The sequence below is a fragment of the Dermacentor silvarum genome, chromosome 7 (genome assembly GCF_013339745.2).
Source record: "Dermacentor silvarum isolate Dsil-2018 chromosome 7, BIME_Dsil_1.4, whole genome shotgun sequence".
Lineage (NCBI taxonomy): Eukaryota > Metazoa > Arthropoda > Arachnida > Ixodida > Ixodidae > Dermacentor > Dermacentor silvarum.
Window position 1 is genome coordinate 180,155,044 of NC_051160.1, and position 27,883 is coordinate 180,182,926.

At 47.5% G+C, this 27,883-nt stretch overlaps 2 protein-coding genes across 2 annotated transcripts in view; one reads left to right on the forward strand and one right to left on the reverse strand.

The window, feature by feature from the left end:
• LOC125947269 (uncharacterized) overlaps positions 1 to 27,883 on the forward strand; it is a 280,283-nt gene that overhangs the window by 78,065 nt on the left and 174,335 nt on the right. The gene's annotated exons all lie outside the window — the stretch shown is intronic.
• Positions 8,941 to 10,360, reverse strand: LOC125947074 (uncharacterized). Its single transcript, XM_049671407.1, has one exon. It carries the CDS (start codon positions 10,177 to 10,179, stop codon positions 8,941 to 8,943), a length of 1,239 nt encoding a protein of 412 aa, XP_049527364.1. The 5' UTR covers positions 10,180 to 10,360.

Below are 27,883 nucleotides of genomic sequence, written 5' to 3' on the forward strand. Positions count from 1 at the left end.
GCCGAAACAACGCACCACCAGACGCTTTTAAAACCAAATATGCGCATAAAGTAAAATTTACCTTATAAGAGGCGTCCTTCTCCCATTCCTTCTTATATGCACGGCTGTATTTCGCCCACTTGCCCATGCTGAGTTTTGAGAACGGTTTTCTTACTGAACCACGCGTGAAGCAGTAGCAATGGCGCCGAAACCAAAACAAAAAAAGAGCTTAGTCTGGAAAGACACGGCAGCGATGGCTTAACGCCATCCACTCAGTGCCGACATTGCCTAAAAACACAGCTTTCCAGACTGCCTACATAAATTTTTAGCAGCAATGAGCTTTGGGTTTTCATAAACCAGGGTTCCCAAATTTTGTCAGTGTTGACGTGGTCCCCGGGATCCGGAAGTCCTTAATACAAAAATAGCCCAAATATAGCCATGTAGCCAACTCAGAATTTTCGACGCCAAGCCGCATAAAAAGTAGCCCAATTTGGCTATTAATAGCCCAATCTGGCAACCCTAGCACGGACTGCAATCGATACCAGTGGGCTGCCGCTAATCACATGTCAGTGAGGCCTCAAAACCTTTATTCAAGTAACAAAGCACGAACTTTAATAACATAAGTCCAATAAAAACAATAGACTCCTTATTTTGTAAAAAAATGACACTGTAATTGTGTGTTGTCGGTTATATGTACATTAAAAGCTCAAATATTGAGTCGTGTTGAGCGCCCCTAGCAGAAAAAATACAAACTAAAGTATTCGACCAAATTACAGTAGCTCCACTTGCGCGCTTATGCTGGAACGCGCCGCGGTTGATTTTTCGCCCTCTGTGGCTATTTGGTGAACTCGAGAGTTTCCGGGGCCTGACCGCATGATGAATCATACGACTATTCGCGACTCCAGGCATTCATGTGACACCTAGCGGCGAGCACCGGAAACCTCGTATGGAGGTCGGAGCAGACGCTCCGTCCGTAGCCTTCGCTGATGATGATGATGATTTATTGGCATCCCCTTTGAAACGGGGTGGCGACAAATAGTCACCTAGCCTGCTTGATTTAATCAGGTATACTACACATGTTCTTTATCTCGCATTTTTGTATACCTTTTTCAAAAATTTAGCTTGTACCGCTGCCTATGATTTTAAGAGATCAGGTCGTATCCATCTTTTCCCTGCTTTTTTTCCGCATAAACTGGCTGCGAGCGGGTGCGCGCCACCATCAACGAAACTCCGCACAGCCGTGGAATTATGCTGCGTTTTGCAGTTTTGCGGCGTCGAAGAGCCACGTGGATTGCAAATCTTATCATAAGCTGCGACAACGGCAATTGTTATGTTCTCAACATCTTGCTCGAGAAAGCTTTCATTCTTTTTTTTTTTTTTTTTTTTCCAGCTAGGCGAGGGTCGGTTAATTTGTTGTTTGTGTGAAGAGAACGCGATACTGTTGCTTGTACTATGTTTGCAGTAAAGCGCTACAGCGAACTTCAGGTGCGTTGAGGTTGTTACTGCCATCGTGATAACATTCAGCGTATGCGTGCTGCAACAAGCAGTTTCATGTGATAGCCGGCGTGGTAATGCAGTTTATGATGCAAATGTCGCCGCGGTACTCAAGCTTTCCTTCATTATAGCTGTTATATCGGATACATGCGGCGCACAACGTGGAACTACCGAGTATGGTACATCAGCGAAAATCGATCGTTACATCGGAGCTTCAGGTACTCCCGGGTAACGTCGGTGAATCGTTCTATCTGGTGAACCACAAATATCCATTGGATGTACCACAAAAGACCAAATATGCAAGACATTTAATGACGTCCAGTTTACATCTATAGTATGTTCGACTAGTACGTGGCAGTCAAGAGTCATCCAGAGGACGTCGAATGTCCTTATGATTTGGACATCTCTTGCACATTCAAAGATCTCGTGCATTGATCGTACATTGTGCGTTATGAGTCGATGCACGCACTATGCCGCAGAAATACAAGCAAATTGTCACTAATGCCTAACAATGGGAAGCTAGGAGAGCAAAAGCATTAAATTAATTATTTTGCAATTTAGCACGACCTTTGCACGCACTGCTGGAGGTCTAGTAACGTTGCTGCCGGACACCGCACGCAAAAGCCAATACTTTCGCCATTTTTTTCGTTATGCTTTCGGTCTCGGTTACGTCATTTTCTTTCTCATACAAAGATGCTTTATTTTTCAGTTATATCTATTAGTACATTGTTGAAAATACGTAACCTTTAACTTGCTGATGTATTGCGACAGTTTATAAAGAAAAAAAGAAGCTTGAACTCGCAATAGCTCTGACTTCGCATCGCCACTGATATCAATTCAGCAACACGCGCCTCGATGCAAGTGCGCAGCAATACGCTTCCTGGCGAGAGCAGCGTGTGCTTTATTTGTGTCTTTTCGACTTTTGTGTGGTTGACCATGGCCCAAGTACGTATATACTAGGCAGAACTGTACAGTTGCGTGCTGAAATTTAGAGCTGTGCTTCTGACTGCTATTTGTGGTACGTTTGTTCGCCTTGCGGAGCGCTTACGGGAATGTTCTGGAGGCAATGTATTGATGGTTAATTTTCGCACATGTCTGTATCGCTTGGTTTCCAGCGTTCCTCTTCAAGTGTCAGGGATATTTCTCATTTGCACTGCCTACCTCTAAGTCTCTAGCAGCATTATGTTATTGGCACTTTTGTGATCTGAGAAGCTGCCTGACCAAGTTGCCTATGGGCGTCTTGCGCTGGAGGATGGATGGATGGATGAGGCTGAACCCTTTAAACCAGGCGGTGGCATACGCCACCTAGCCATGACTATTAACCTATTTTGTACTTTGTGGTGGGTGAAATTTCACCCCTGCCTTGATTTTATCCACCAATCAGATAACCTCTGTTTGGTTATTTCTACCCGCTTAAAGTATATTTTGCCTTCACTGTCCCTAAACCCCAATGCTTTGAAAAAATCAGCCCCGTTGCCTTGCACTGTAGGGTTAAGCCCTTTACAGAAAAGTATGAGGTGTTCAGCCGTTTCCTCTTCTTCTCCACACGCACAGCACAACGTGTCTATACCTTGGTACTTGACTCGGTACATCTTAGTCCGCAATACTCCCGTCCTGGCTTCAAACAACAAAGAGCTTCCCCTAGAATTATCGTAGATATTTTCTTTGGCAATTTCTTGCTTGAAAGTTCGGTATGTTCCCAGTGCTGATTTCGTCTGCATCCCTGTTTTCCACAGACCCCTCTCTGTTTCCTTAACCTTTTTCTTAACCGCTGTTTCCTGGTTTGCACCCCTCCTGCAGTCCAAATATTTGATTGACAGTTTTCTGGTCAGCTTCACCCATTTTGTATCAACATTCCTCATGTACAAATAACTGAAAACTCTCCTTGCCCACCGCTTTTCTGCCATTTCTCTCAATCGCTCCTCAAATTCTATCTTGCTGCTGGCTTCCCTGCCCTCGAATGACGTCCATCCCATGTCACCCTGTACCCCCTGATTTGGTGTATTTCCGTGTGCTCCCAGAGCCAGTCTACCTACCCCTCGCTGCTTAACTTCCAACCTTGCTCGAACCTCTGATCTCATGCACAGGACCGCATTGCCGAAAGTCAAACTAGGGACCATCACCCCTTTCCAAATCCCTCTCACCACTTCGTACCTATTGTAATTCCACAGTGCCCTATTTTTCATCACAGCTGCATTTCTGCTACCTTTAGCCGTCACATATTTTTCATGTTCCGTTAGGTACTCAGCCCCATTGTTTATCCACACTCCAAGATATTTGTACTTATCCACCACCTCCAGCGTAACCTCCTGTATCCTATGCTCGCTGCCCTGATTATCATTAAAAGTCATGACTGCCGATTTTTCTTTACTAAACTTCAAACCTAAGCTATCTCCCTCTTTACCACAGATGTCCATTAATCTCTGCAAGTCTTCCTTGCTGTCAGCCATAAGTACAATGTCATCCGCATACATCAGTCCTGGTAATGACTGTTTAATCCATTCTCCTTGGTTGAAATAGGAAAGGTTGAAGCCAAGTCCGCTCCTCTCTAATTTTTTCTCTAATCCTTGTAAATACAGCATGAACAACAGAGGTGACAGAGGGCACCCCTGCCTAAGCCCCTGCTGTATCTCTATAGGCCCAGATACCTTGTTTTCCCATTTTATAAGCACCTTGTTACTTTTATAGATATCTTTTAAAAGATTTCTTACTCCATCTTCCACCTCTAGAGTGCCCAGTATGTCCCACAAATCCTTTTGGATTACACTGTCATAAGCTCCCTTGATATCCAGAAAGGCAAGCCATAGGGGCCTGTGTTCCTTTTCTGCTATTTCAATACACTGTGTCAATGAGAACAGATTATCTTCTAACCTTCTTTGTTTTCGGAACCCATTTTGTAGTTCCCCCAGCACCTCCTCGCTCTCCACCCATGCCTGCAGTCTGTCCTTTATAATCTGCATCACCACCCTGTAAACCACTGATGTCACTGTTATGGGACGGTAGTTGTTTATGTCGGCTTTGTCCCCCTTTCCCTTATATATCATGCTCATCCTGCTCAGTCTCCACCCGTCGGGGGCTTTACCGTCCATTATCATTTTGCTCACTGCCTCTCTTAATGCTTTCTTAGATTTTGGGCCCAATGTCTTTATCAACATAATTGGGATGCCATCAGGACCTGTCGACGTGCTACTAGGAACCCTCTTCTCTGCCCTTTCCCACTCGCTTTGTGCCAGTGGAGCCACTGCACTGACTAGTCCATCCTCACCTGATTGAGCACATGCTATGTTTCGTTCTTTAAATTTTTCTGCCATCATTGTTCTTATATGTTCCATTGCCTCATCTCCCTCTAGTCGAACACCTTGAGCTGTAACTATAAACCTCTGCTCTAGGCTAGTCTTATTACTCAAGGAGTTGAGATGTTTCCAAAATTTCTTCGCTGCTTTTCTATCCTTTTAACACGAAAGTGTTTTATGCCGGGGTCCACCAAGACTTCACTGACGTATTTCCGTCACGGAAATACGTCACGGAAATACGTCATAGAACATAATACAAAGAAAGAAACCAGAAGAAAAAGTTCCACAAACATGCAAAATTTGGAAATCGAACCCACGACCTCTCGGTCCGCGACGATAGATCGCCGAGCGTTTAACCCATTGCGCCACAAACGCATTTGCAGAGAGCTACACAGACGCGCCTTATATATCTAACACTCCTCCGTGTACCCGCGCTCTTGCTCGGGGCGGTGCCGCCGCCTACGAGCAGAAAAGAGAAGTACTGCATTATGACACTAACGCGCACCGACAGTGAACGCTTCGGTGGTCTCAGCACTACGACGCCTCGATGCCAGCATTCGAAGGGACGCTGGCATCAAGAAGCACTACCAACGCCACCTAGGTGGCGTTCACCGTACTCAGCACAGCGGAGCGTGGCCTCCGCAATTAGCTCTGAAAATGTTTCTGAAGTTGATCGCGGAGGCTGCAATTACGACGCGCTGATTTGACTCGGTGACGATTCAGTTACGTGCTTTGTCTTGCGCGTTGTATTAGTGTGTCAGTTACGTGCTTCGTCTTTCGCGTTGTGCTAGCGTGTGCAGCGTAGTGCAGCTTCCATATGCACGACGGTTGCTCATGGTCATCGACGTTGGTAGTCGTGATGGAGGAGACGTGCCACCAGGCGTCAGCGTGGGTGCATCAACGCCTAAGGGCGCTTTAGCCACAAAACACCAATAGACATTATATATCAATGTGCAATAAACATTACACTACTTCTGTGAAGACACGTTTCACTTTCGTGTTCTATACCGATTCCTATATAAGAGGGATCAACCACATTTTTTTTGTTTACTTCTGACAACCATTGGCTCCCCTTTCTTCTGATCTTCTCATTGATAAAATTGGATGCTTCCTTGTAACGTGCCGTAGTTGGAGTGATAAGACTGATTACGAACGATTGTGTCGGGAAAGCACACGGGTTTATTTGCGCTACATCGCAGCCATCTTGGAAGCTCTCCTGCTCTCTACCAGGGTTGCCTTCCTACATTACAAAAGGTGCTATGCATGGACACTACATCATCCCCTCAGGGAAGGAAAATTCAGTTTTATTCAAATACATAGTAGAAAAAGAAAAATGCACTTTTGTTCACACATAGTCTTTCAGGCGCTCAGGTCGTTGCCTTGTTCGTTGGGGGTAACGCTGTGAGGCGGTCTTGGTAGTTACTGGTGGAGCTTCACCAGAAGTAGCTGTGCGGTGGCTTGGAGGGTCACAGTTACTTGGCACAGCTGCATCGTCCAGATCTGGCATGTCGGGCTGGTCCTGGTGTCGTTCCATTTGAACTGTGCTCGCATCTTTGAAGAAGCTAGAGTTGCGACAAATCGACACTCCATCTCTGGACGCTGTGATTTTGGAGCCAGTGACTTTGGTGATTGTGTATGGGTGGGGGTCATAGTAAGACGAGAACTTGTTTGACCTCTCTTGTTTGCAGAGGACTTGTTGTCCAACATGCAGCTGGTTGTGACTGGTGTGTCTCCGAGAATCGACGTACTGCTTGTTGTATGCTTTTCTTTGGGTGTCATTCTGTCTCGCCTCAGAGTGAGCTGAGTTCTGAGTATCAGCAGCAAGTGTCGGTAGAAGATTCCTCATGGGTCTCCCAAATAGAAGTTCAAACGGAGACTTTCCTGTGGGACCATGGGGTGTGGACCTGTAAGCCAGGAGGAATGACTGAAGCTCATTGGTCCAATCCAAGTGGCTGACACGACTTGCGAGTATCGACTTCTTGAGGGTGCGCATGAATCGTTCGGCTTCCCCGTTAGCCTCTGGCCACCGTGGAGTGATGCGGTGATGCTTGAATCTAAGCTCGCTAGCCAACTCTGCAAAACCCTCACTCTGAAAGGGTGGGCCATTGTCTGACTACAATTTCCGGACAGCCGAACTGAGCGAATATAGTGCGCAGTTGCTTGATGACTGTAGGTGCTGCAAGAGTGTGTAAGATGCTAACGACTGGGTACTTGGAGAAATCATCCACAACTACCATGGCATACTTGCCATCAGGGAAAGGGCCAGCAAAATCTAACGACAGTTCTGTCCACGGGCCTTGAGGAAGCTCCTGAATTGGCAAAGGGTCTCGATGGTGTACCGGTGTGTTAGTTTGGCATGCCAGGCAGCTCTTAACTGTCTGGTCCACTAGAGTGTCTATCCCTGGGAACCACACCTTCTCACGCAACAGCTGTTTTGTCTTGACAATGCCTTGGTGGCCTCGATGTGCAAGGTGCACCGCCTTTGTGTGAAGTTGTGCTGGCAGTACTATCCGCGTGCCTCTTAACACAAGGCCTTCTTTGGAGACTGACAGTTCTGTCGCAACGCGAGAGAAAGGCTGTAGAGTTGTGTTCTTCCAATGTTTGCCTTTCTGGGGTTGCTTTAGGGCTTGCTTGAGTGAGTTGATCACCGGGTCAGCTAACGTCGCTTCGGTTACCTCCTTTATGGTCATGGCACGAGGTAGGCTGTGAGGCACGATGAAGTTCACATACTGCTCAGCGACAGACTCCATGCGCCGAAATGGTTCTGTGGAGTTTACTGGGTGGCGGGACAAGTAGTCAGATGGGTTGCTTGAACCACTAGTGTGTTGCACTTCAAAGGTGTATTGTTGAATTCGAAGTGCCAAACGCTCTAGCCGTGCTGAAGGCAGGGAGCGGGGGTTGCTGAGAATACTGACCAAAGGCTTGTGGTCCGTCAGTAGGTGGAATGCTGTCCCATACAGGTAGATGTGAAAGTGCTCAATTCCCCACACTACAGCCAGCATTTCCCTTTCAATTTGAGAGTAGCGTGCCTCCACAGGAGAAAGGGCACGACTCCCATATGCAACCACCCTGGTTTCACTTCCGGATGTCTGCGTGAGAATGGCACCTAGGCCATGAGGAGCAGCATCTACAATGAGTGTGATGTCCTTTCCTGGGTCAAAGTAGGCAAGAGCTGTGGCCTCAGAAAGCTTTCTCTTCAGTTCGTCCAGGGCATCTTGCTGTATGTCTGTCCAACACCAGTCCTCTCCTTTGGCTGCGAGTTTCCTGAGTGGTTGGGTGAGGTGGGCCAGATTCGGTATGAACCGACCACAGTAGTTAACAAGACCAAGGAGAGATTTCACTTCACTGGCACTGGTGGGTGGTGAGGCACCGATTACTGCAGACACCTTAGTGGGGTCTGGTTGTACACCTTTGCTTGAGAACACATGCCCGAAAAAGGTAAGTTCCTGTTGGTAGAATTTGCATTTCTTGACGTTCAATGTGAGGCCACTTGCAAGTAGACATTCCAGTGTCGCCTTCAAAGCTTCAGCATGCTCTTTCTCAGTCTTTCCATACACCAATATGTCATCGCTTACGTTGAGCACGTTGGGGATGTTGGTTAGAACCTGACGGATGGTGTCCTGGAACACTTCGGCTGCTGAGTTGATTCCGAAGTTGAGTCTCTTGTATCGGAAGAGTCCAGCATGTGTAGAGAATGTGGTGATCACACGAGATGATGCATCAAGTTCTAGTTGGTGGTATCCATCTTTCAGATCAAGTTTAGAGAATAAGATGGATCCATTCAAAGCAACAAGGATGTCGTCCACTGTCGGTGTGACATGTCTCTCACGCTGGATGGCTTGGTTAGCACAGCGCATGTCGACACACATTCGAATATGCTCGGGGTCATGTGGTTTCGGTACTGCCACGATTGGAGATACCCAAGGGGTTGGTCCTTCAGTCTTTTCAATTATGCCGAGGGACTGTAGCCTTTCAAGCTCTTCTTCCAGTGGCTTTCGCATGGAGAAGGGGATGCGTCTGTGAGGTTGTGCTACTGGTTGAACAAGGGGGTCAACATGGAGGTGTACTTGGAAGTCCTTTAGACAGCCCACTCCCTTGAAAAGGTCTGGGTAGGCCACTCTCGGATCCAGTCTGTTTGGCACCTCTCCCACACTGTACGTGATCTGGACTAGTCCTAGACGGGAGCTGCAGAGAAACTAAGTAGTGGGGTACAGTCTCCGGACACAACATAGACAGTTTCATGGCTGCTGCTGTTCTTGTATGTGATGAGAACGTCTAACTTTCCGAGTAGCGGTAAAGGAGAATTTGCGCCATAAGCAAATACTTTCTTGGACGTCTTGGACAGCGTTTCCATGCTCAAACGCTTTTTCAAGCTATTCGAACCGATGACAGACACGGTAGCACCAGTGTCAATGGTAAAACGGACGGTCTCACCATCGAGTTTGAGATCCACCTGGGGAGAGGCCGTGATTGGGCGACAGTGAGAGGAAGTCATGAAAACGTGTTCATCACTGTCAGGGCTGCTTTCCCGCACGACTGCATGCACGGTTTTGCGTGTTGAACGACACACACTAGCAAAGTGTCCAGTTTTGCGACAAGCATTACACTGTTTGCCAAGAGCGGGGCAACTGGAGCGTCCCTCACTATGAGGCCATGATTTTCCGCAGTTGTAGCATGTTGCGTCTGTCCTTTGATGGCGCGGAGGCTCGCGAGGCCGTGATGGCGCTTTCCCGTGGTACTTCGGTTGATGAGGTCGCGAGGTGCGCTTGGAGTTCACTGTAAGTGTAGATGCTGACGCTGAGTTTTCTTTGTACTGCTGACGTTCTTGCTCGATCACAGAGATGTTGTGCTCGACCTCTTCAAACAACCTGCCTTGTTTGAGAATTCCTTGCAAGTCGAGGTCATGCTGCATGGCATACCGGCGTAGACGTGTTGACACTGTAGACAGGAGGATTTGATTCTTGATTTCGGTTTCGGCATCGGCGAAAGCACAGTGCTTAACTAGCTGTCGTAGTCTGGCGTAGAACGCGTCGAGTGATTCGTTTTCCATTTGCTTGGCTTGACGGAAGCGGTAAATCTCGAAGGTAGTGTTCACTCGTGGTGCGAAATAGCCATCGAGCTTCTTGCGTGCTGCGGTGTAGAGAGGCGTTGCGTTGCTGGAGCCATCGGTGCTTGAAACGGTAGACGCAGTTGCGGCTGCAGGAGAATCAGGTAGCGAACAGTAAATGTCATAAACTTCTTCACCCACATAGTGTAGTAGTAGGGCCGTCTTCCGGGCGTCGGCTGTGATGCCGCAGGCTACGATGAAGTTTTCGAAGCGTTTCACCCACTTCAACCATTCGGTGCCAACGTTGTTGGCGTCAGTGGCACGCGCGTCGAAGAAAGGAAACGAGGGAAGCATGCTGTGCGCCATACCGCAAAGTAGAAGTTCGGTCGATGTGTGCTGATATCTTCGTTCCGTTTAAAATAGTTGCTTGGCAGCCTTCACGTAGTTCAGACGCATCCTCGTCGCCATTGTAACGTGCCGTAGTTGGAGTGATAAGACTGATTACGAACGATTGTGTCGGGAAAGCACACGGGTTTATTTGCGCTACATCGCAGCCATCTTGGAAGCTCTCCTGCTCTCTACCAGGGTTGCCTTCCTACATTACAAAAGGTGCTATGCATGGACACTACACTTCCCTTCTACAGTTTAAGAAGTTATTCCATTTTCTGCCTACATCAGCTTCTGGTTCACCCCTCTGCTTTGAATATCTGTGTTCCCTGGATGCTTCCTGACGTTTCTCTATGGCCTTCTTAACCTCCTCATCCCACCAGCTCTTGGGTTTACGTCTTCTGTTCCCTTTTGTCCTGACTCGTACCTTAGTAAGCTCTAGCTCAAATAGTCCTGTTAAATTTGCATATGTCCATTCTGTTTTTGTATCCTCTGAAATTACTTCCTCAATTTGCTGGGTTGCTATTTCAAGCTGCTTTTCCGAGTAAAATATCCCACCTGGTTGTTCATCTTGCCTCCTACCTACTTTCATTTCCCTTCTAAAACTCACCTTAATACGTTTGTGATCACTACCTAGCAGTGGCGTAGCCAGAAATTTTGTTCGGGGGGGGCTCAGGTTGCAGCGCGGCCTCCTCCTTATAGAATTTGTCGAGGGATCAAATGCATGAATAATAACTTCATTGCCAATTCCATTGTATATTAGATGCTGCAAACGAATTATTGAGCGCTATGCACTGTCCATTAAAATATGTATGTTGTCATAAAAGAAGAAATTCGTATGCCCCAAAAATTGTGGCAGAAATAACTGATATCAATGCTTCCGCGTTTTTTTTTTGTCTAATTAATAAGTAATATAAACATCACATGAACTTTAGAACTATTGACCCTTTTCGCGAAGCAGTTTGTTTTAGAGAAACGAGATGGCGCTCACGGCGGTGCGCAATACCTCTCCTCAGCGACCGCGCACGAATACGAAACCATTACCGCTTCTACCTTGCTTCTGTGCGATCAGCTGTCGGAAATGCAACTGAGTTTTCGCTAACACACTGTGCTCCAATCATGCTAGATTGAATAATGTGGATTGAAGACGTGTGCAGTAGTTGGCTGCAAAAATAGTCACTGGCATGTTAAGGAATAGAATGAATCTGTGTGGCGAAGTTCGCGGACCGCTGCTGCAACTGTCCGAACGTGTTACCGGCACTTCGTGATGTACGGCTTTCCTCGAGGATGCAGAAATTTGCTCATCCTCCAGCCTTGTATCGCTAACCTTCAAAGAAAGGGCTTCATCCCCAGAACGTCAGCAAGAATGAGTACCACTCGTTAAACAATCACAAAGGGAGTAGCGCCGCTTCCTGTCATAATAAGTTTCGCGCACGTTATCAATACACATCTGTCCAAATGACAGGAAAACTTACGCCCACTCTATCGCCGACGTATCAAGAATGAGTGAATGGACTCACACTTGATTATATGCGCACTGTATACACACAATAAATGACGGACTACACCTATGGCGCACCAATGGTCGAAGCTGAATGTTTCGTGATGGTCCACAAGAGTAAGCAAGTTACTAGCTGTAATATATATTTGCTACAAGGTATTACAACGTACAAAACAGCTACGTTTCGAGCCTTGTGCGCAGCAAGAACAAATCTATCGGATTCGGAACTGAGCACACCCGCGAGTGATTAGGCAGAAAATAATCAGATAGTGGCCACACCGAGGAACTTCGCTGAGTCAGAAACTGACAAGCCACTGCTTCAAAATATTTGCCGAATAAAGAACAAAGAGCAAAACATACTAATCCTGACTGAATTCATAATCGGACAGCTTGGAATACATATTTAACCCAGCTTTTAGAACAAGCACCATATACGCTGCTTATGCTATTTGAATCAGATAGTGGCCACACCGAGGAACTTCGCTGAGTCAGAAACTGACAAGCCACTGCTTCAAAATATTTGCCGAATAAAGAACAAAGAGCAAAACATACTAATCCTGACTGAATTCATAATCGGACAGCTTGGAATACATATTTAACCCAGCTTTTAGAACAAGCACCATATACGCTGCTTATGCTATTTGGACATAGCTTAATCAGCTCCGAAAGCGCTTTTGCATGTTCTATGAAGCTGTGATCAAACCTTCGTGTCGTCCATCTAGTCACCGTCTTTGATATCTCCGAAAACAGAGGTTTTCTAAGCCGCGCCGGCGTCATACACTTCCATTGTAAACAAGGAGGCAGCGGAGGCAGTTGAGGCAAGCAATGGACGCGTCACCACGTGATCAAATATGGCAGCGCCCACGGGATCGCCGCGAAAAGGGTCAATATCAGTTCGAAACCAGCAAAGCAGTGCATGCAGCTTATATTAAAAACGTAAAGGCGATGAAATGAAGAAGTTGAGGACAAATATTTTGATGAATCTTTGTCATTCAATAACCTTGTTTAGATTTTTCTACATATGCAACGGCCAGGAAGAAACCTCAATGAAACTATCCCTCGTTGCAATCGATTGCACAGGAGCAGCTGTAACTCGTCGTGTATTGTAATTACACCGAGATAATACTCGCAGCAGTGAGTACAAATAAAATGTGGGAGTTCTGCAAATTATATATTAGAAATTGCGAAGATAGAATGGAATATACAAATGCGAAGATACAACTCGCTAAAGGGCAAAAAAAAAGAGTCGCTGGAAACAAAGTTCGCTGCTTGTATACACAAAACCTCGCAATAAGATATTTAAAAATACGTATGAGTCTCCAATAAATCTACGTATTTAAGCAAACGTCACTGCATATAATGCGTCAAAGAAGACAAATAAACATGTTGCTCAGTCACAGATAGTAAACTTTGCGCACAGAAAGACAGATGATCTAGGCAAGAATATAACTATGATCGCAGAAATCGTGATACGTACTTGGGCCATGCAGCGGTCGCGACAGCGCCATGTGGGTAGAATAATAGAGGAATAATGCATAGATCAGTACGAAAATGTGTAATTTAACTGCCTGCACAACGCCAACAATAATTCTGCACCCAAAATTAAAGGAGGGTATTCCTTCGTATCAAAAAGAAATAAAAGCAGGTAGCTGAAAATGAAAGAAAAGGACAAACGAAGGCCACAGATGATGCGGTAAGTTGAACTACCCAATATCCGAGTGTGTTTTTGGCGAACGCCACGTGCCATAGGCCGGGCTTTCAATGAGCAAGGTCGGTCAAAATTGGTTATCGGTATTCTCGTAATTTTTGTATTCGCGTGATAATTGTTATCATGATGCTAACTGCTAGAATAAACGACGAAAATTTCTGCGGTTTTAAAAGCGAATGAACGGTCATACGTTTTCATAATTAAGAACTTATGGACCTGAAGCAACAGTGCTTTTTACTTGCATTGATTTTTGCTGCTTCGCTATCTAAAGGACAAACTTCTCTCGACGGGAAAGTTGAGCGAAGTGGTCAATGACTTCGGACACGTTGATGCCGACGTCTCTGTGGCTGTATAGAAGCGCCAGCCTAACCATGCGTTCCGCAGACATTGTAGAGCGCAAGTAGTTTTTTAGTAAACTCTTGTTAAAAAAATATTCTCTCTGCGCTGGCAGTGGTCACTGGAAGGGTGACTAGAAGCTGCAGCAGTATTTACACATTTACATAGAACCTGCTGTCGCAATGAGATATGGGCATCTATTCCAGTGCTAAAACCTAAAACACTCCCTTGATGTCGATGGCATACTTGTTTAGGTACCTTGCAGAACCTAGTAGGCTGTTCGATTCCAGCGATGCCGCATTTCGTCAGGAAGTATGGAGAAGCAGCCTGCTTTTGAATCTAGGCTTTCTTTGATAATGTCACCACAAATTTCTATAATTTGCTTTTGTGCGTCTGTGCTTAAATACAAGGCATTACTGGGTCAACTTTCCAAATGGTTCTTCAGATATGTATCTCCACAATCAGCTCGCATGCAAAGAAGCACTCTGAAAATGCCTGTATTTTCAGCAGGGGCACTGCTTAAATCCATAGGGCCCCTGTCCCTGTGGCCACGGAGAGCCAGACCTTGTCGCCCGCAAAAAAAAAAAAAAAAAATCTCAATAATAGGCCGTTTACTTTCTTCTGTTTTCTCATATTTTACTTTGCCTGCTCTGGTCCAGCTGATCAATCACATTGGGCACGCTTCCTGAAAATGTTTGCAGAAAATTATCAGCTGCTAGCTGACAGTCACGGTGATATGTAGTATTTTCGTGTGTGTGGGAGATTGCGAGCGCGCGCTTCCATTTATGGAACGGCTTGGGCACGAGCGTTCCAGTGCGCGCATGTTGGCCCAAGTTTATAAGAACATTAACCCCATAAAGTTCTAGAATTGAAAATCTTTTAAAGCATGCCTTTGTAAATGTCAGCGCACCTTTCGCGTCAAAAGTTTATGAGAACTTTATACCCATAAAGTTTCGTAATTGAAATCCATGCGCTCCGTATATTCCGCGGCCGCTGCGAGATGCCGCAACGCGCCCGCTCGCTATCGAAAAGCCGTTGAAAGTTTGTGCTCGGATGGGGCTCCTTGCGTTACGTGACTCCAGGTGCAAGGGCGTTGTCACGAAATCCAGCCCCAGTTCGCAATGTTCGCGCCGAAATGTCTTTTCGAGCGTGAAAAAGACATTGTAGACAAAATCCAGAATGATTGCCGGCGTCGGTGGTAGTTTTGGTCGGTGGTGCATGCCCGCATGAAAAAATTTCGGGGGGGGCTGAAGCCCCATCAGCCCCCCCCCTGGCTACGCGCCTGCTACCTAGACTTCTGGAGCCATATTCATCTATGCTCATTACATTTAGCCTATCGTGCATCCTATGTGACATTAGTGCATAATCTATCGTCGACTGCAGGCTCCCTACCTCCCATGTTATGTGCCCTTCACACTTCTCAGTACTGTTGCATACAACTAAGTCATGCATTTCACACATATCCAGCAACATGTTGCCTGTTGAGTCTGTGTACCCGTCCATGTCTTCTATGTGTGCGTTCATATCTCCTAGTATAATAATCTTGCACCCTTCTCCTAGCTCATTAATGTCACCTGATATGCATTCCAGCATTTTTTTGTTTTCCTCTTTGGCATTTGCTCCTGTCCACAGGTATACAAAGCCAAGGAGTGTCTGCTCTCCTGCAACTTTCCCTTTTTGCCATAAATGCTCCTTGCATTCCTGTTTGACCCTTTGCCAGTTCATACTTTTATGAATGAATGCACCAATTCCACCCCCTTTCCTGCTGCCCTCTGTTCTATTGCAATATTCCCATGCATAGTCAGGATTACAGGGAGGTTGCTCCATGTCCCTAAGATGTGTCTCCACAAACCCGTATACCATCAGCTTTTCTTGCCTTAGTTGCTCGTCTATCTCCTCCCACTTCAGCCTATTCCTGCCACCTTGCTTGTTAATGTACCCTATGTCAGAATGACCTTGCCCCTGGTGCTTACGTCTATTTCTTCTACCGATTCTACGTTTCTTGAATCTTGGAGCCTCTCTGGGTCCGTCTTCGTCTACACTGGTGGTCTTAGGGCTCTGGGTCCCCCCAAAAAAGCCGTAGCTTGGCGCCCTATCCTACTACCTACGCTCCCGCCCGTGGCACCACTGTAGTGAATGCCATCCTGTGCAAAAGGGTGGGAGCCAGACTCGTACACTTCCCGGTTTACCTCCATTGTGCCGTACCCAAGTGGTCTGCTCAGACCCCTAATGACCCGGTTAGCCTCAAGCACCCTCCATTCCATCCCGCTAGCCTGGCCCCGGACATGTGGGATTGTGCATATGGTCACATGCACATTCGCAGAGGTTTCTCTGAGTTTTCGCAACCCAACCTCTAACTGTCCGTTTAGGTTCTGGCTTCTTCCCTTCAGCACATCGTTGAGACCAGCATGGATAACGACCAGATGTTCACGCTCGAGGTTGTCTGATACCACCTTCTGAGCTTTTGCCATTGCGTCAACCATGCACTTCCCTGACTGGGCCTCCACCCTCACCCGCCCGTCTGCCTTCACTGTTGTAAGGACGCCCTCCTTAACTCTAGCTACGTTGGAGTCCCCCACCACTAGGACCCTTCGCTCTACACGTTTGCCTCCCGCCTGCGATTGTCGTCCTCCAGTTCGCGCTAGCTGGTTCTCCACCCGCCGTGCGCCACTGACACGTGACGATGTGCTCCCTGCCGTTCGTCCCTTCCCACCCGAAGCCTGCCGCACTACCTCGCTGTAGAGTTGTGGAACCGCCGTGTTACCGCCGGCTCTCGCCTGCTGTTCAACGGCCCCTAGGCGTCCCTCCCTGCTCTCATGGCATGCCTCTGCCTGAGTCTCCGCGCTGTCCCCGCCGCCCGCCTGAGCTGACCCGGGATTACGCGCCGCCTGTACCATTAGCGCCTCCACCCGCTCTTCCAGCACGGCCCGCTTTTCCCGTTCTTCTTGTAGCTCGCCAGCTATTCGCTTTACCAGGACGGCCTCGGCCCCCTCCCTGTGAAGCAACTCGCCGATCCGAGTTTCGAGCTCAATTCGCCGCTCTCGCTCCACCTTCAGCTCCCCTTTGAGCTCTTCCACACTGGCTGCCCATTCCCCTTCCATCCGCCGCACAGCTCCCTTAGATCCTTCACACGATCGACCTGCACGCGAAGCTAGCCTCCTCAGCGTCGGCTAAACTGGCGAAGTGCGTCTCGTCCAAATAACACCAACGTTTGCACTCCTCGCACTGCACCAGCTCGTCATCACCCCTGTCCTTCCTAGCCTGCCGCACCATTGTCCACCCGTCCACCTAACGAGAAAGCCCACCAAAATATCTGAACAAAGCCCCACGGTAAGCCGTACGGCAAACTCGCTATCCGGCTACCTCCGCTAGCTTCCCTAACGCGGTTTAAAACTGCCGCTTTACACTTCTTTCACCATGCAACACGTGCGCCACAACCCGCTTCCAAAAAAAAAAAAAAATTGAACTATTCGCTGCCTACTAACGTCCTACCAAACTAACCAAGAAACTAAAAAAGCATGAAAAACAATATATATATATATATATATATATATATATATATATAGATAGATAGCTCGGGTACTCTAACACTTCCATCAACCAAATAAGAATAAACAAAAATTGAACTTATTCACTGAACCTGCTGTGCTGAGCTCCACTCGGTCACGACCTTCCTCCATGGCCACGACCGTCCTGTTTGGCTTCACTCGAGAGTTTGAGGTATAGTAGCGGCGCCTGGTGGCGGCGAAAAACGTCATCTGGGTAGTACCAGCTTGGATAGTATTGAGCCCTGGCTGTGGCGAAGCACGTTTCTAGCCCGCGTTTTGCGTCGATTCGCACTTTTTTCTGCCCTGTTTCGAGTGCGAAAAGGCTCGTCACTTCTCACAGACCATGGCGACCAGGCTGCGAGCTGGCCGCAGCCTATAGTTTTACGAAAATGGACTCCCCGTGTGCCGTGGGACGTAATGCTGGAAGCAGAAGACATCGGCGACGCCGATCCGGAGAGACCTAGCTCAGCCTCGAAAAAGCGTCACCATCGTTACTGCTGCGTCGTGGGCTGCCATGAACAAGAAGACCTGAATCCCAACATCAGATTCTACCGTTTTCCTTCAAGGCCTCACGCTGCGGAGCGTCGGGCGCGCTGGATAACTACAGTTCGTCGCGCTGGGTAAGCGAAGACTGACATAGCAGCAGGCATGGCTGGTGATTCACGATTCGAGACCCGGCCACAGCGACAATCAACAATTCGACCGATGCGAAGTGGTGAAGTGACCACGTGTGTGCAAATGACCACAAATGGTCGGGCTGATTCGGTGACAATTCACTACCCCACTACCAGCAGCACAGGTTAGAGAGTTGAATGTGCTCATCCTTGACCTCAAACCAGCACGTTGAGGCAGCACAGCAAGGTAGTATTGATTACAGCACATCGATGTTCGAGCGCTGTCATTAAAAGCTACATCAAGCGAGCAGTGCACGAGCGCGCGCTGCAGCGCGATTGGCACGTACGTACGTTAACTGCGAGCTTATATGCATTGCATCAGTTATTTATCAATTGTGTTGCGTTGCGCACCGCTTATCAGCCGGCGCCCAAGTCTGGCTCATCTGTTCCGGACGATAATCTGTTTCGCGCATGTGCGCTGATGTTTTCCCTCGCCCTTTGATCACGGCGTTCCTTTATAAAGGACTGCGGATCACGCCGTTGGCGGCTTCTTTTGTACACCTTCTTTCGGCAAGCATGCCGCATTAAAACTACGTTCTTCCTTCTCCCGGCGTCTTCTTCTCCCGGCTTGGAACCGAACTCGGCAAAACGTAACAGCTGGTGGCAGCGGTGAAATGGCGGACCCCCGGGAGCGCTGCGGCAGCAGTCGGTGAGGCTTTGGCTTTGTACTCTGGTACGCCGAGTGTTATAATTTCCAGTCAGGGAAATAGGAAAGGCGGCTTAGAGGACTTTTGTCACAGTTACGGTAGTGAACATGGATTTGAATAACTTGCTAAAGGTAGATTTGTTGGCCGTAGCAGACGAGCTCGGCTTAGAGCTTAGCAAAGCTATTCGGAAACCCGAAATTGTGGGCAAAATTTCAGCCTGCGGGGCGAGTGCCGACGAAATTGCTGAAGCAGTTGATGAAGTGCAGAGGAAACGCAAAGTGAGAGAAAGAGAGGAGGAACTAAAACAATGCCAATTGGAGCAGCTAAAGCGGTCTCTGACCACTGAGGCAGAGCCGAGAGCCGTCAATTATGACATGAGAGGTTTTCTTCAGCCTTTTGTTATTGGTAGTGAATTGGGGCTCTTTTTGACAAACTTTGAGCGCACTTGCACAAGAATGGGCTTTGAGCTGACGTCCTGGCCTCAAAGACTTCTGAGTTTGTTGCCGGCGGAAGCCGCAGAAATTCTAGCTAGGTTAAATGCCGAAGAAGCGGAATGTTACCAGGACGTAAAAAGGGCCTTGTTAGCAAAGTACAAGTTGTCGCCTGAAGCTTTCTGGCTTAAGTTTAGGAAATCGGTTAAGAAGCCGAACGAAAGCTACTCAGAGTTCGCGTACAGGCTAGCAAGCTTCCAAGAAAATTGGCTAAAAGGTGCTGACGCGTTCGAGGACAAGGCAAAAATGTTTGAGGAAATCTGCCTAGAGCAATTTTGCTCGACGCTTCCTGAAAAACTGATGGAATGGATTCTCGATAAGCCAGATGTGAGGACGGCCCGCAAGGCAGCAGAGTATGCAGATTACTACTGCGCAAAACGCCGTTCTTTTGACGCAGAAAGAAACATGCGAGGCGCACGAGGCTCTACAGCAGAGCAGAAGGAATTTAGAAAATCTGAGAAGAAAGATAACAATACCACAAAGCAGGAATCTTTGGATTCACAGTTAAACCAATCTTTTGAGGCGCGGAAGCCTATCGTGTGCTTCAAATGCCAGAAACCAGGACACGTAGCTGCGGGGTGTCGCGTTCCAAAGGTATCGCCGATACAGTTCGTTATGGGGCAGGGCGAAGATTTGCTGCAACCTTACCTACATGACATGGAAGTTAACGGCCGAGAATGTAAGGTCTTGCGCGACACAGGTGCAACGTATGACGTGGTGCACTCTTCCCTAGTAAATTCTGGTGACTTCACAGGTGATTACGTGTGCTTAAGGCAAGCCTTGGAAGAAGGCACCCTGAGCTTGCCAGTAGCAAACGTAACATTGAAAGGGGCGTTCGGTGAAATTAAGACCGAAGCAGCTGTCTCGGATAACGTAATGCCTCAGTGTCCATATTTGCTATCAAACAGAACGGCAAACGAATTGCTGAATGCAGGCGTAACACTTGATATGAACCCTGTAATGGTTGTCACGAGGTCGATGGCGAAAGAAACTGCCGCTCACCAAGAGCCGTCGTCACGCGTTGTCAGTGCCGAGGATCAAAAACGGGGTCAATCAGATAATGGCGATGAGGCAAGCTCAGACACGCATGAATCCGCCCACGAGGAAGGCGAACAGGCACCGTGTTTCATTCCACCCACGAGTTGCGATTTTCAGGCGTTATCTACCGTCGACAAAGCCACGTTGATCGAAGAACAGAAAACGGATTTAACCTTGACAAAATGCCGTCAAAGCGTCGCTAAGCAAGGTGCAGGCAGTGGCTCGTTCCATGAAAGAAATGGCGTTTTGTACCGCGACTTTCGGGGCAAGAAAGGCGCAAGCGCTGACCAAATCGTGGTCCCTCTAAAGTACCGCGAGAACATACTGGAACTTTCCCATCGGGCAGGCTGGTCTGGTCATCTCGGAATTACCAAGACAAAAGCGAGGCTGCTAAGTGAGTATTACTGGCCAGGCTGTTTTAAAGATGTGGAGGAGTTTGTTCGTAGTTGTGACGTTTGTCAGCGAACTGGGATACCACACGAGAAACACAAGGCCCCTATGACTGCAGTTCCTATTATTACTGAGCCGTTTCGTCGAGTCGTAGTGGACATTGTGGGGCCCTTGCCAGTGACGAAGTCGGGATATAAATATCTTTTAACGATGGTGTGCCCTGCAACTAAATTTCCTGAGGCAATGCCGCTGCGCTGTCTTGCATCAGCAGAAATAGTAGACGCCCTCCTTTTGATATTTTCCCGCGTGGGTTTTCCGAGTGAAACACAGTCGGATCTCGGCAGTGTCTTCACGAGCGAGTTAACAACGACCTTTCTTAACAGGTGCGGTATCAAGATACACCACAGTTCTATTCAACATCCGCAAAGCAACAGTGTAGAGAGGGTTCATTCTGTAATGAAGCGGGTATTGCGGGCTTTGTGCTATGAGAAAAAAAAAAAGAATGGGACGCCGCGTTACCAGCTATGCTTTTTGCCTTACGTTCGGTGGCACATGAATCGACAGGTTTTAGCCCAGCGGAGCTCGTGTACGGGAGGGCGCTGCGCTCCCCGCTTAGGCTAGTTCGTGAAAACTGGGAAGAGAAGGGTAGCGACCCGACTGTGGTCGAGTACGTTTGCAACCTACTGCAGCGCCTATACGACACGCAGGCTCTAGTGGAAGCTAATATGCTTGAAGCTCAGACAAAAGCAAAAAAACGCTACGACAAAAACAGCAGTGTGCGCCAGTTTCACGAAGGGCAGAAGGTGCTCATGTTGCGTACTTCTAAAGCTAACAAGTTGGAGGTACACTGGGAAGGCCCCGGTACGATACAACACAAACTTTCAGACACAACTTACGTTGTTAAACTGCCAGGTCGTAGGAAATAAATACGTATCTATCACAGCAACCTCATGAAGCCCTATGTAGAACGTGTGCCGGTTGTGAATTTGGTGTTAAATCAACCTGAAGAAGTAGAAGCTGAACTTCCTGACATTCCCCGTGACATGACTTGTTTTTCTGTGGATGAAATCCTTAATTTGACAGCAGACAGTGCTGCTCTAAGTGAAAGCCAGCTTGACGATTTAACAAATTTGATAGCTGAGCACAGACACGTGTTCTCAAAGGTACCCGGTCGTACCACTCTGACGACTCATGATATTGAGCTTACACCAGAAGCGAACAACCCAACGTTGCACAACAGGAGATGTAAAGCTTACAGATGTTCACCGCGCCATGAAAAATTGATGAGGGAGGCAGTTGATCAAATGCTAGAGCTTAAAGTGGCCGAACGAGGTGAAGGAAGCTTCATGTCCCCAATGATAATTGTAGAAGCTAACGGTAAAGAACCGCGGCCGTGTATCGATTACCGTAAGCTTAACTCTGTAACTGTTACCAAAGTGTATCCCTTACCGCACATAGAAGACTGCCTTGAAAAGGTGAGCAAAGCTAAGTTTATCTCTACGCTCGATTTAGTGCGGGGGTACTGGCAAGTGCCGCTAACAGAGCGAGTGAATTGGCTGCCTTCGTGACGCCTTTCGGCACGTTCCGGCCTTTGGTTCTTCCCTTCGGTCTTAAAAATGCCCCCTTCGCCTTTTCGAGACTCATGGATCAAGTGCTAGCTGGAGCGGAGGCATTCGCACTACCGTATCTCGACGACATCGCAGTATTCTCAAATACTTGGCCGGAGCATGTGAACCATTTGCAGGAGGTTCTAAGTCTCCTTGGCGAGGCTGGCCTAACTTTAAAAGCCCAGAAGTGCAAGTTAGGTCGCTCAGAAGTTTGCTACCTAGGTCACAGATTAGGTCAAGGACATCGAAGTCCACTTGATTTAAAGGTTCTGCCAATCAAGGAATTCCCTCAGCCGAAAACGAAAACTGAGCTCCGTACTTTCTTAGGGATGGTAGGCTACTACCAACACTATATCAAGTGTTTCTCGCAGGTTGCTAGCCCCCTTACAGATTCGCTGAAAAAAGACGCTCCTACACGTGTGCAATGGGACGAAGCAAAACAAGCGGCCTTTAATTCTTTGAAGGTAGCTCTCACCGCAAAGCCCGTCCTGGCGAGCCCAGACCACTCGAAACTTTTTCTTGTGCAGTGTGACGCAAGCGAAAAGGGGATAGGTGTAGTTTTGAGTCAGGAAGACGAGCACGGGCATGAGCATCCCATTTTGTATGCCAGCCGAAAGCTGTCTGCTCGTGAACAAGCTTACAGTACCATAGAAAAGGAATGCGCGTGCCTCGTTTGGGCTGTAGAAAAACTTTCCTGTTATTTGGCTGGAGCAGAATTCATTTTCATTACAGATTATCGTCCGCTCACGTGGCTTCAACAGATGTCCAACAAAAATGGCAGGTTGTTACGTTGGAGCCTCAGTTTGCAACCGTACGCGTTTACGGTTAAACATAAGAGGATCGCTGCACGCAAATGCAGATGGTCTCAGCAGGGCTTTCTCTCCCTCGGCGCCGGTCGGCCTAGTGGCACCAAAGCCTTGATTCAGTATTCGCATAGAACCGTAACTGTCGCAAGTCCTCGACAGCCAATTTTGTTCCGATTGGAAGTTTTCCAAAACACTCTGCGTATGAGGGTCTAGCCTGGCCGCACTCGGCAGTTGTTTGCGGTGTTTGCGGCGGTGCTTGCTGTATCGCCTATGCCCAGGACCCTGGCCCGGGATTCGTGCCCTCGGCGTCGCCTGCAGTTTCCTGCCACGCCATGCACTCCACATTTCCGCACATCGGCCTGAGAGACCACCGGACCCTGCGCGCGTCCGTAAAGGACGCATCCTTCGACTTGAAAACCGAGCACCGAGTCATCTGTCCTCGGACGGTCAGACGTCACTTCGCCGGATCCTTGAACATCGGTCGCCAAGTACTTTGGCGCTTCTGTGCACCTCTAACCTGACCATCAAGCGCGCAGCCGGCTGAACTGGCGAAAATCTCCGAAAGTGCCGTTACATCGAAGTCTTCGATGAACCTTTCGCAAAAACCAGTGCGTGTGAAGCCTTCTTTACCCCCTTGGTGCTCTTCCGTGGGGAGGGGCTGTTGCGTTGCGCACCGCTTATCAGCCGGCGCCCAAGTCTGGCTCATCTGTTCCGGACGATAATCTGTTTCGCGCATGTGCGCTGATGTTTTCCCTCGCCCTTTGATCACGGCGTTCCTTTATAAAGGACTGCGGATCACGCCGTTGGCGGCTTCTTTTGTACACCTTCTTTCGGCAAGCATGCCGCATTAAAACTACGTTCTTCCTTCTCCCGGCGTCTTCTTCTCCCGGCTTGGAACCGAACTCGGCAAAACGTAACAATTGCTAGACAGATGGCCGCTACTACAGCGCAGGCATAACTACTTGTCTAGCGGCATGCAATCAACAAAGATTGCAGGAGGACCCGCCGTTTCCCGGCATGCTGAAAGACCGCTGCCGTCGCGGCGCGTACAGTCGTGCGCCCGAGCAGTTCCGTACACATGTCTGCTTATCGTTGCTGTGAATTCACTTATAGAAAGCATTTGCTCGCGTTTGTGCGCCTGAATCAAGCAGCGTGCAAACCTTACCTGAAGTTCAACTTCGCACGTGCGTGACTCGCTTCACTTGCGATTGATACCGCGCGAAAACTTCGCCGCTTATTTCTTGAACGGCGTACACGTATTCGGCGTTGCATAATTTCTTGCCTTTACGCAGCATGCCACCCATGGAAAAATCTTCGGCGCCCGATATTCGCTGCAAGCCGTGGTACAACACAACCGAAAGTGGCGGGTCCGTATTGTAAACGTGCTTCCCGAAGCAGACGACCGAGCTTGGTACTACCCAGTTTCGGATTGAGGGCGCTTTTTAGCACCATTTTTTGCAGCGCCCCCTGGGCAACGCAAGAGCCCCATCTAGATGAAAATTCCATCTCTGGATTCTGCTTGCGTGGAATTTATTTTGCCATATATTTTTCAATGCAGCGAGAAAGTACCGGCTTTCTATCTTGAATCCGATGGCCCCAGAAGCAGGTGCTGGCAAGCAGGCCATGCACTTTTGGTCATTAATTAGTATGTGATACTACCTCTTACTAATCAGTTTTATTCTTTTTAATTATACTTGTGGCACTGTGCCTACTAGTCATTTTGTGCCTACTCGTTACTTGTGTTTTAATAAAGTTTAATTTTCAAGAATCTGTTTTTGATTACGTGTTTTTTTTGTTTTTTTTTAGATCCGCGTTTAACCTGTTTGTATACAGCGAGAACATGTAATGAATAATTTCATGCATGTGCGTGGCTGGGGGCCGATCATTTTTGTAATAAAGCTTTATCAGTTGTATAAATAAAAAAGTAACATTGGTATGACATGTGAGTTTCACTGGTGTGCTTTACCTAGTGCTTACTGAACTCACTATTTTTCATTTATCCATTGCAGGATTTGTAATGATGCATAATGATCAAAATGCGGATTTACGGTTTTCTTAGCACAGTTTTCGCATTTTGATGAGCGCTAGAACTATATATAAATGTTGACAGTCACTTTAGCGAACACTGAAGAGGATGAAGGCAGAAGCCTGCGCACTCACGAAGCATTAATTAAATTATTTGTCATTCGCATGCGTTGTTACTTCTATTGTTTTCTCCTACCAAAGTTGTGGGCTCGAGTGCCTTAATTACCTGTGCCTTAATTAACTTCGTCATAATTAACACCAATGGTTGCGGGCTCTACTCCCACCAAAGGTTGAGGGTTTGAGTGCCTTAATTGTATCTTAATTAACTTTGTCTTAATTGACACCAAAAGTCGTGGGTTCGACTTCCACCAAAGTTCGAGTGCCTTAATCAACTCTGCCGTAATTAACTTGCCTTAAGTAACTTCGCTCTAATGAACACCTACGGTAGTGGGTTCGACTCTACCTTCACCATGTCAATTGGAATCCAACTTGGAGATAATTTGGAGATGTGGCCGGTTTGCCCATATCTCCAAGTGGTTTCGACTCCCAACAAAGGCCGTGGGTTAGAGTGCCTCAATTAACTCTATCTTAATGAACTGTGCCTTAATTCGCTTCGACCTAATTAACACCAAAGGTCGAAGGTTCAAGCCCCAATTTTGGTGCCATTGAATTTTGGTGCTGCGACGCTGGACATCGGATTTTTCGACCTCCATCTAAGGATTTCACCTTAAGTGTTGCAGTTTATATTTTCACATTCACACGTTTACACGTTAACAAAACATTTCAAGCAAAGTCACCAGCTACATGCCGACAATGGGGGTAACTGTGCCATTAGTGTGCCTCAGCAGATGTACCATCGAGGACAAATTAAATGCGAACAGCGGAGTGTGTGGCCGAAGCATAACTAAAGGTATACTGTGCATGTCGTCGGCCAGTCGTTGTGCACGTGCGTGGGGATGTAGTTCTCGAGGAAGAGTGCAGCGCTGCTCGCCCTATTGCGATAAACGTCACCCTATTTTGTCCGAAAGTTGTTTTCTCATCACTCCTCGGGCAGTGTCATACCCACCTGGCAGTACAGTGTTATGGTGACTAGCACCATCGCTACATCTGTAGCGTGATATAGCTGACATGCACCCAGCTTGCTAACGTGCATTGCTTTGCTTTTGTTACCACCATCAAAGCTGCCAGTGTCTAATCGTAATTTGAATAGCACGAAAAATGTATTGCATTGGATGCGCAACAACAGTGCTAGCCACCTTAAAAGTAATCACAGATAGGAATGGCACTGCAATGTGGGGTGAGAATACAAGCTTCCAACAAAATACAGGTGACGTAATACGCACTAGGACAAGCAGCCCCGCACTCCGCATCGAAACCACATGCATATGTGTACAATCATCGGTGGCCGACGCCACACACTGTGTTTTTAGTTACGTTTTGACCACACACTCTGCTGTTCGCATTTCATTTGTATTCAATAGTACATCTACTGTGGCACTCGCAGGTATACAGCTCATTATAGCGTCAGCAGGAACGATCCACTAGATGTTCTATGGACCTGCTGCGTCCCCAAAAAGAACATCTATTAGAGGTTACTTATGTCCAGCTGCGACATCCTTTCAACGTTAGAGCAACGTGATCTGGATGGGACTTAGATTATCCATGGTACGTATTTGTAACGTTGTTTGGAGAAATATAGATATCTATAGGATGTGTGCAATGTCTCAAACATGATGTTCTATGGACATCTATGGTACATTAATGGTTCACTGGGATGTAAGCACAACATGTACGCGCCGGCCAGCATGCAAAATAACTATGGGCTGGCATAGCGGTACGCCTTCCTTGTGACCTGGACACGCCATCCGTGTAACTAGTGCAAATTAGTAGGTGCTCATTTGAAAATGCGTAATTATCAAAGCAATTGTATCTATTATCAGTGTCTGAAGGAAATTGGCAGTTCAGAGGCGAACACAGTTCTGGCCACTTATAGTGCAGGATACGTAAATTATAGAATAACATGAAAATTATTTAGATTCATAATGCAGTAGCTTAGTTAACATTAATTTACACAGAAACATTTGTTTTATTTCATTAGTTTACATAGCAGCCATAAGCGACATGTTCGTAGACAGCGGGGCGTAATCAATCATGGTCAGGCCACGCAGCACAAGCCATACATGTACATGGTGTGCAAATGTGTTTTTATTGTAGTAAGCAGACCTTTCGGTTTCTTATGTATCGTATTGTTCTCTACGAGAGAAATAATGCGCCAACTACTGGAATAACTACAGCTAAGCGAAGCAACAGTCACGTTGCGCAAATCTTGAATGTAAAATAGATAACAGGAACGCAAAAGTAGCGAAAAAGGTTCGCCACAGATTCGTAGTGCATGCTCGCGATAAAGTGCAAAGCTTGATTTTAGGTTCGCTTGCTCTCTGGACTGAAAAGAGCGTGCAGAGTTTGCGCCTTCGCCGAACGAAAATGTGTTAAGGCAACAACAATGAGAAAGTGCGCGCCGGCTGCGCATTTATCCGCATGTACAGCGGCAACAGCTGATCGAGCAAGTCGGTGCACTGCTGCGGGCCGTGTTAAACGTACCAATCTGAGCAGGTAGTAATATTTCGGCAATCCTGGCGAGGCCAGCGTGACGTATCCAACTTCGCCGGCCGCTGTCTCGCACGCTCGAAACACAAGACTATCTATCCGCGCCTTTTAACAGTGACTCAAAGTAGCAGAAACGTGCTTGTACTTTTCCGACCATCCAACAGTGCACGAGTACTTCGGTTCCACGACCAATGGGTTCAAGAATACATTGGTGATTTTCATCAGAATCTCGCGTGGGTCCGCTGTCACGCCAGATGTTTGCACACACCGTGCGACCACTTCAGCCTCATTACCCACTGGGCCTC

Excerpts from the sequence above, each read along its gene's own strand:
- LOC125947074 (XM_049671407.1), bottom strand. The coding sequence starts at position 10,179 with ATGGCGCACAGCATGCTTCCCTCGTTTCCTTTCTTCGACGCGCGTGCC.